The sequence below is a fragment of the Brassica oleracea genome, chromosome C2 (assembly GCF_000695525.1).
Source record: "Brassica oleracea var. oleracea cultivar TO1000 chromosome C2, BOL, whole genome shotgun sequence".
Classification (NCBI taxonomy): Eukaryota; Viridiplantae; Streptophyta; class Magnoliopsida; order Brassicales; family Brassicaceae; genus Brassica; species Brassica oleracea.
The window spans coordinates 29,485,483-29,494,604 of NC_027749.1; the positions used below are offsets into that span (position 1 = coordinate 29,485,483).

At 35.1% G+C, this 9,122-nt stretch overlaps 2 protein-coding genes across 2 annotated transcripts in view; one reads left to right on the forward strand and one right to left on the reverse strand.

The window, feature by feature from the left end:
- LOC106322378 (uncharacterized isomerase BH0283-like) overlaps nucleotides 1–9,122 on the reverse strand; it is a 17,331-nt gene that overhangs the window by 6,291 nt on the left and 1,918 nt on the right. The gene's annotated exons all lie outside the window — the stretch shown is intronic.
- LOC106322364 (putative U-box domain-containing protein 53) lies at nucleotides 3,674–8,487 on the forward strand. Its single transcript, XM_013760415.1, is given in 10 exon segments — nucleotides 3,674–3,745; nucleotides 4,097–4,378; nucleotides 4,450–4,574; nucleotides 4,659–4,764; nucleotides 6,105–6,311; nucleotides 6,398–6,672; nucleotides 6,765–6,863; nucleotides 6,963–7,346; nucleotides 7,455–8,219; nucleotides 8,305–8,487. Coding segments are annotated over 9 exon segments (2,385 nt in total). The 5' UTR covers nucleotides 3,674–3,745; nucleotides 4,097–4,137.

The following is a 9,122-nucleotide window of genomic DNA, read 5'->3' on the forward strand; positions in this document are numbered from 1 at the left end:
TAATCCTTATACATGTGGATATTAAAATTTGTGTGTACATGGTATGGTGTACATGTGATTTCATAAAAAAAACAATGTACATATGGATATGGAAGAATATGTGTACACATGTTGATATTTTATTGATGTACACAAGTTTACAATTTAGTAATTGTTAGTATGACATGTAATAGATAATATAATATAAATCTTTTGATATGAAACATTTCTTAACATTTTTTAGTGTGTCACTTTTTCCATTTCACATATATTATACTCTTGATTTTTAGCATTCAAACTGATAATATATAATCATATATGACACCATTGTAACCCATTCATGTATTTTTAAAAGCTTTTATTTGCTATTATATTTATTTTTATTAAAATTATCTTTTAATTTTGACCAAAAAAACATTTGGTGGAGAAACAAAATAAATCAAACTGCAGGGATTTGTGTTGCAAAATCAGAAATTTTTCTGGTTTAGATTGCACAATTAAAAGTTTCTGGGAAAATTCGTGAAGAAATTTGAACAGATATGAACTTGAAGACAAAATGAGAATAAAAAAAGAGTTGGAAGACCATATGTGTAAATAATCAAAAGTTCACCATTGTTGCCCCCTCAAGCTTTCTCTTGGATCTGCGAATGATTCGACGACAATTACGGAGGCCACAACTCCGGTCAGCAATACGACAACGACGAGGAGGAGATGACTTGAGCTTAAGGCAGATTGTGGTAGAGCTCAGCCCGTGCCGTGAAAACTATAGCGACGACGACTCCGACGACCACCACGGCGTGGAAGAAGCTAATGGCGGTAATGAGCAGTCTCAGATTTAGCTTTGTTGTGGCTGTGAATCAAAAGAAAGAAGAGACGCGGCGGAGATGGTTGCGTTGCGGGTGGCCGCGCGGTTCAAGAGACGCCATGACCGGTGAACACTAGCTGCCATTGTCTCAATTGTTTTAATTTTTTTGTTTCAATTTTTTTTTAATTTGCTATCGAAAAAGAACGAAACTAAACAGTTTCTAGTTTTTATCTGGTTAAAAGAAACTACCTCAGTAGCAACAACTGTCTTTTTAGTGTAATAAAAACTTAAAAATTGACCTAGGATGTAAATAACTCCCATCCTAATTTAGTCTAAACAGTATTTCTAAGGTTATGATAGAGCACACGCCTCACCTTAATTTTTTTATTATAATTAGTTATAAATTTATTTTTAAATGTACGTTTTGTCAATCTTTTCACTTTCATATATCAAAGAGTTACAATGGCTTATAATCAGTACCAGGTCATATTGTTGATTGCTAATTCTGGCTTTATTAGCTAGATGATCAGCAAAATGAACAAAATTTATAAGAGCATAATGGAAACTAAAATCGCTTGAACATGCCATTGCTATGATATCCTTTGCGGTTAAAGGTTAGCCTCATCGTTAGCACCATTTCTCCTGTTTGGTTAGTTGTTGTAAGCCCTTGATTAGAGAAACAGAGTCTCCTAGAAACGCAACATGATTATACCAGCCTGTGCAATTGCTGAACAGCTAGCATCATTGACATTGCTTCAGCTACCAAAAGTGTGTTTGTAGGTTCTATTGCAGCGCTCTTTTGAAGTTTGGGAATACTTTTTTTTTGCTTATCAAATTTTACCTTTTCAGTTGGAAACTTCCAAAGAGGCGTCTGCAATACAATACAATGCATCTCTACTTCCGGTGGGAAAAAACATTACTTAGAGCATCTCCAAAAAGGAATTCTATTTTGAAGTTTTCAAAATTCTATATTTGAAGTTTAAAATTCTATATTTGAAGTTTAAAGGATCACTCTTCTTTTGACTATGATTGGGCCCAGCAGTGGTAGAACCTCGTGACTGAAAAGTCTTTTGGCTCGATGCGCTTAACGAAAGGGAACTCTCTAGATTAATAATGAATTTCCTTCTCCTCCAAAAACAAAACTTCAAACTCAACTTCAAAACTATTTGTATTTTGTAATATGGTCTTTATATTTGTCATAACTAATTTAAATTCATAAAACCTTTGTAAATAACTAGTACATATATAAACATATTACAACAATATTAATTAATAAAATATTATATTAAAATATAAAATTTTAAACAAAATAACTTAATTAATATTAAGCTTCAAGCAAAATATTATATTATTCTATAAAGTGATTTTCGTAATGTATATGATCTACTAGTACATTTCGAAGTAAAAATGGCTCTCCTCATTTTTAATTTGTAGATTAGAGATAAAAATTGTTGAAATCGGGTGATCTTAATACTTGTAAATACATTAGATCAGAATAAAAAAGTAAAAGAGAAACATAAAATATTGCTAAAAGACTAATTTTTATCGATGATATTAATACTCGTGAATATATTCAATATGAACAAGAAAGAATTGTACGAAAAGACATCATCATCAACTACAACAACAATCTCCACTTACACAAAAAAATTGGACAATATTTGAAAATTTTGAAGGTTTCAGATCAAACTTAATTTGTAATATTCAAATTTGTGTAATAGTTATGTTTTCATGTAATTTTTAAAAGCTTTTTTTTCAATTTGTTATGTTTCTTTTGTATATTTTTGTTATCTAAATCTAGTTTTAAATATTTTAAACCTTATTTTAAAGTTTTATTTAATTTTATGTGTAAACTTAAATTTTGTAAACAAAACTTAAAATATTTATGAGATATTATTTTATAAGGATTAAAACAATAAATAAAAAAATATTTATGAATCATAAATGTGATGTCTTGTATGGACCAAAATAAAAATAAAAATATGAAACTTCAAATTTGAAGTTTTGAGTAGTGAAACTTCAAATATAGAGTTTCACTCCTCAATTTTAAAGTTTCTTTTTGGAAAGCAAAAAATTTTATTATGTAGTGTATTTCGGAGGTGCTCTTAGCAAAAAATGGATAATATGACATAAAAAAATATGGTATATGCCCCATGCCATAAAAAACAATATTTCATCCGGCCCCCTACTCTATATTCTCTAGCCGTCCATCGCAGATTCTTCCAACCGACACCAAAACCTATAAACTAAGATATCTGCACTATTTTGTCTAGAATATTTTTAACAAATTTACTCAATAGCAATTCTGAGAATATTATATTCGTGGAACAGCATGTCATAGATAATGATGTGAAACGATGTATATTTTTGAACTAGGAAAATTTGTTTCATTTATAAAATTTTAAAGATTTGATACATCTTATTCATATTATGAAAGATATTTCCGCCTGTTCACGAAAAAAGAAATAAGCTTTTAAACGAGATTTCCGGCTGTTCACGAAAAAGGAAATAAGCTTTTAAAAGAGACACTTTCCAAACCTAAAACTTAGCAAATTGTCCCTTCATAACATCGTCAAGGAATGCATAAAATTTTAAAAATAAAATAAGCTCACTTTCGTGTTGGCAATATGACCGGTAAATTGAATAAAACCCCTTGAAGTTAAGGAAAACAATAATAATTTGATAACTAATTAATGAAGGAAAATTCTTGCGAGAGCAAGAGAGACAGGGTGTCGTAAATATCAAGATTCAAGAGTGATCCTTCAACGATTATCATGAGTCGTTACTTAGTTGTCTTATTTTATATTAATAATAATATAAAAACTTTACAAGACTCGATGGTTTATTTAAAGGACTTCGTTGTCTCTGAAACTTGGAGCACGAATGTGGCTTCTCTTTGCGTTGCCTCTGTGAGAAATACAAGAATCAATCGCTTATTTTGCTTCAAGATGTCAAAATGAGGTAGGTAAAACTTGTGATTCCTTTCCAGGTGTATTAGAGTATATGATCTCAGATCATACATTTCGTGTTTTGAAAATGTTTCCTAGTTATTAGGCTTGATTTTGCAAATTTCTGTCCAGTTGCGTTGTCTAGTTCTCCATCAAAGTAGACTTTTGGAATGTATAAATTTGTGATACCAAAGCGACTTCTTGATCCATGATTTATCTGTTTGAAATCACCATCTGGTCAGAAGCTTTACCAGTCATTATTTCTTCAAAATGTGATATCATTTTGTCTACTGTTCCTTGGTTTCCTCATTTTGGTTTGACTCAATGATCTTAATTTGTTCTCCCTAAATGGCTTTGGACACAGTTTAGTATCTCATTTGGTTGGAGGAAAGCGAAGCAGCTTAAATGGACTTTTTTTTCAAAAAGTCGTATCTGGAACCCAAGCCAGTGCTTGACCAGCTTCCTACGAAGGCCGGCTCTGATGTAGCGTGTCCTTCTCAATCGATGACCATTGCCATAGCTATTAGTGGGAGCAGCAAAAGCAAGAATATAGTTAAGTGGGCGGTCAAAAAGTTCTCTTCTGAGAAAAACGTCGTCTTCAAGCTGATTCATGTCCATTTAAAGATTACTTCTGTACCTACACCTTGTAAGTTCCAAACTATTTCTTCTCTACCTGAGACTTAATAGCCTGATCCGGGTTTATACTTCCTTCCTAAGCTGGAAAGCTAGTCTCTATCTCTGAGGCACCAGAAGATGTGGCAGCTACTTATAGACGACAAGTGATGGATGAGACTAAAGAAACTCTTCTTAAACCTTACAAAAAGATGTGCGAGCGGAAAAAGGTTTTTCTTTCTTGGTCTTCTTTTATCATAATATATCTTACAGCTATTTAAAGAGTTTTTTTTTTTTGAATCTTGTTCACATAGGTTGCTGTAGAACTTCAAGTTCTTGAATCAAACAGCGTTGCAGTGGCGATAACCAGAGAGGTTAGCAAGCATTTGATAAGCAGGCTTGTCGTTGGACGCTCATCTCATGTTGGCTTGTATGGGTATGGCTTGAAACGTTATGTTTTTGGTTTGACCGTTTATATTATACTAGGAGGGTGTCCGCGCAGAATATTGTTTTTATTATTGATAAGAAAATGATTTTTTGGATAATGTAATTATGTTGTCGTTTTTATTTGTTAAGATCATTATTTGGTGTCTTTAGTGTGTTATGTAGTAATAGATGATATGTTAATATATTTTGTGTGTTTTTTCGAATAATGTGTTATTGTGTGTATAGTACTTGTTAGTAGTGAAATGAGCATCTAATGTAAAAGATTATTGAATCTCAATAACTTTGTTGATTCTAAGATTAGCGGGTTCAACGTCAAAATTATATTATATTTTTTTCATATTTTTGAAAATTATAACTTTTAAGATATTTTTGCCCTCTCCCTATATTTTGACATTGAGCCATCCCCGTCTATGTATTTCGTTACCTTTCTGGTGTGCGGTGCTTCTCACCATCACCAGAAAAAGACTTACATCTTTCTCTTGTTCTTCGTTGTCTTCCTATTATATGGTATTTGTTGTAGATCGGGTTTATGAGTTTTCAGTTTTTCGGTTGATTCTCACGGCATTGTAGGTTGTTCCAGTCAATATTGATTGCTCCTCTTCTTCCTTAGATTTCAGCTGATGTTAGGAACTGCATCTTCTTGGTTGGGTCAGAGTTTAGTCGTTTTTGATGTTGTATTCCTCAACGTTGGCTTACCGTCAATAGTCTCTGCTCGTCTTTGTTTTCAAGATCTAATTTTTGGTGTTTTGACTTCTATGCTCTCTTTCATAGCTCGAGGACGGCTTCATAGTTTGCTGATTTCGTTTCGTCTCCCTTTCCCTTTCTATTCTTGCATCTCTTTGCAGCTTTCATCTCATGTCTGGTGGCTCTCCCTTTCACCATGTTTGCCACTCGAGGTTTGGATAATGTTTTCGTTCGTGCATGTTATATGGGCTTGGAGTTATTTCTGGTCTCAAGTTTAGTCTATGATTTTTTGGTGGTTGTCTTCCATTCTCCCTCCTTCAAGTTGTTTTTTTTTTTTCCATGTTTCCTTTGTATAGGTGTGCGGAGTTAGTCTCTTGGAGCTTTGGTCCATTCTATCCAAAGCTTTGTGGTTTTTCACTTGCATGGCCGTGTTGTATATTCTTGTTTAGTTTGTGAGTTGTTTCTTATCTTATTGCAATAATCTAAAAGAAAAAAGATTTAAAATACAAAAAAAAATATGAGGACACATGCCAACAAACCGTCATTCCACGTGTCATAAGAAGGGAAAAAGTCAACTTTATATATATAGATATGTAATTGAAGTTCTTGATGAGTTTATTGTTTGAGACAATATTGCATATATAGGAATCGTGATGTTACCGCGAAAATATCAGCCTATGTGTCAAGCCTTTGCACAATCTATGTTGTCTCAAAAGGAGTCTATATTATTTCGAAAAAGTCGTCGTCAGATGTGCAGATGAATGAAACTATAACAGATTCTGGTAGTGAGAGAACCGATACATCTAGTTGTTCTTCTGGTTCAGGACATATCTCAGGTTTGGGGCTTTCATCAATCTTTAACTAGTCTACAAACTAACGTATGATTCATATGAGTCTAAGTTTTCTTATGTACATTCTTTAGATGCAATGTCAAATGCCCTGAAATCCAAATCTCTTGCTTTGTCCGACAAGAGATTGCAACATCTCCCGACAATAGTAAGAGGGGTTTCTGTTCGTATGGAAACTAGTTCTGTTGACTCATATGGAACTACAAGCATGTTTTCGGATGCTGGAGAGGAAGTTAGCAAGAGAAGTAGCCCTGAAACATCGTGTATTGTTTCTTGGAATCCTCCTCGGAGTTATATGTCTAGCAACGATAATGTTACTCAAAGTGAAGATTATTTCACTGACAACCAGGTACATACATTAAGGTTCCATTATAAATTTTCTTAAACCTCCTTTTGAACTCGAAAGCAGTTGGAAATGAGAGATGTTTTCGTTGATTTAAGGACACGTTCCAAGAAATTAGAAAGCTGAGAGATGAACTTAAACGGGCTCAAGGAATGTATGAACTGGCTCAAGTAGAAGCCTTGGATGCTTCTCGCAAGGTCCGTTTCTATAAATAATTGGAAAAAAATTATTTGATGAAGCTTCTTAGCTATATATTGGTTTGTGTTTGATATATTTGCCACCTTTATGTGTGTCAGCTGAATGAGCTACATGAGTTTGAAGAATTAACGCTTAAGGAACATGTAACAAAGGGGTTAGAAGAAAAGGAAACACGGACGTTTGAGCAGATGAGAAGGGAAGCCAGAGATGTCGCACACAGAAGAGAAGCCGAGATGAAAGCCACCAGTGAAGCCAAAGAGAAGGAGAAGCTTAAAGAAAGTTCCCTTGTGGGTCCTAAGCTGCAATACCAAGAGTTCACTTGGGAAGAAATCAAAACTGCAACTTCATCATTCTCTAAAGATTTAAAGATTGGAATGGGAGCTTACGGGGATGTTTACAAATGCAATCTGCATCATACAATCGCTGCTGTCAAAGTTTTGCATTCCCCGGAAAGTAATCTATCCAAGCAATTCGATCAAGAGGTATGGAGACAGCCTAGCCTAAGCGTTTTTCTTGATTGAAGTTTTCATGATCTTTCTTTCTAAAAAAAAAAAAAAAAAAACTTAGACATTTTTATTATCTGTTATTAGCTCGAAATCTTGGGAAAAATCAGGCATCCACACTTGGTTCTCCTACTAGGTGCGTGTCCAGAGCAGGGTGCCCTAGTCTACGAGTACATGGAAAATGGTAGCTTGGAAGATAGACTGTTCAGAGTCAACAATAGTCAACCAATCCCGTGGTTCATCCGGTTCAGGATAGCTTGGGAAGTCGCATCAGCGCTAGTTTTCCTCCACAAATCAAAGCCGAAACCAATCATCCACCGTGATCTTAAACCAGCCAACATCTTGCTTGACCATAACTTTGTCAGCAAAGTAGGAGACGTGGGCATCTCCACAATGATCCAAGTCGACCCTTTATTAACACAATTCACAACGTACAAACAGACAAGCCCCGTGGGAACATTATGCTATATCGATCCTGAATATCAACGAACCGGGAGGTTATCTCCCAAAACAGACGTTTATGCGTTTGGAATGATCATTCTTCAGCTTCTTACCGCTCTCCCGGCTATAGCGCTGACGTATAAAGTAGAAATGGCCATGGAGAACAATGACGACGAGTAGTTGATAAAGATTCTTGATAAAAAGGCGGGTGATTGGCCAATGGAAGAAACCCGGAAATTAGCTGCTTTAGCCCTCTATTGTACAGAGATCCGTGCTAAAGACGGGCCTGATCTTGAAAATCGGATTCTTCCTACGTTGGAGAGCCTGAACAAGGTTGCTGAAAATGCAAGAACCTTGATTTCCTCTGAACCGAAGCAACCTCCAAGCCATTTCCTCTGCCCGTTACTTAAGGTAATAATAACTTGTTCTTTACGTCACATATTTCTTGCGAGAGGAGTTAGGTTAGCTTAGAGAAGAATGTTGTTATGTGTTGCAGGATGTGATGAATGAGCCATGTGTTGCGGCTGATGGCTATACCTATGACCGGCGAGCCATAGAAGAATGGATGGCGGACCACCGTACCTCGCCGGTGACTAATTTGCCGTTACAAAACATTAACCTTTTGCCCAGTCACACTCTTTATGCAGCCATTGTTGAATGGAGACGTAGTAATCAGTAAGGCAAACAAAAGTGCGCGCTCCGTTTTAGTGTCTCCTCTTTCTGCAGTGTGGTTACAGTCTCGAGGTCTAGGAGATAAAGATAAAGAAAGTGAAACAGGATGATGAGTATAATGCCCGCCTTCCTTAAAACCGATCAGAGTTCAGTGTGGAGTTAAAGACACATGTAGAGTTTATCATGTCTCATCAGTGGTTTGAAGATACTAAGTGCGCTTTCTTCTGTTTAAATCCACTAAACCAACCATATCCACCATTTTTATTTACAATCATACATACATAGGGAATAGAAAGGAAGACATAAGTAAATGGGATAATTTCTAGATCAACTTCCGCGCATGAGAAACTATATGACAACGAAAAATAAGAACTTATCAGCCGTAAGAAATAAATCAACAAGATTAAATTTCAATTAACATTCAACTAGGACACCACACACACACAACACGTCACCAAACACTCGATTCCACATTCCTGTTGGGAATGGATTTACATCCTCCTCAAGGCCCATTAGATATTGAATTAGACCCATATGGTTAGGAAGCCTTAGGCTTCATCTTTCTATAAATAAGAAGGTACCTCGATATGAGAAAGGATGCACTCATTTCTGAGATGTGCAGCTACCTATATATATGACTCG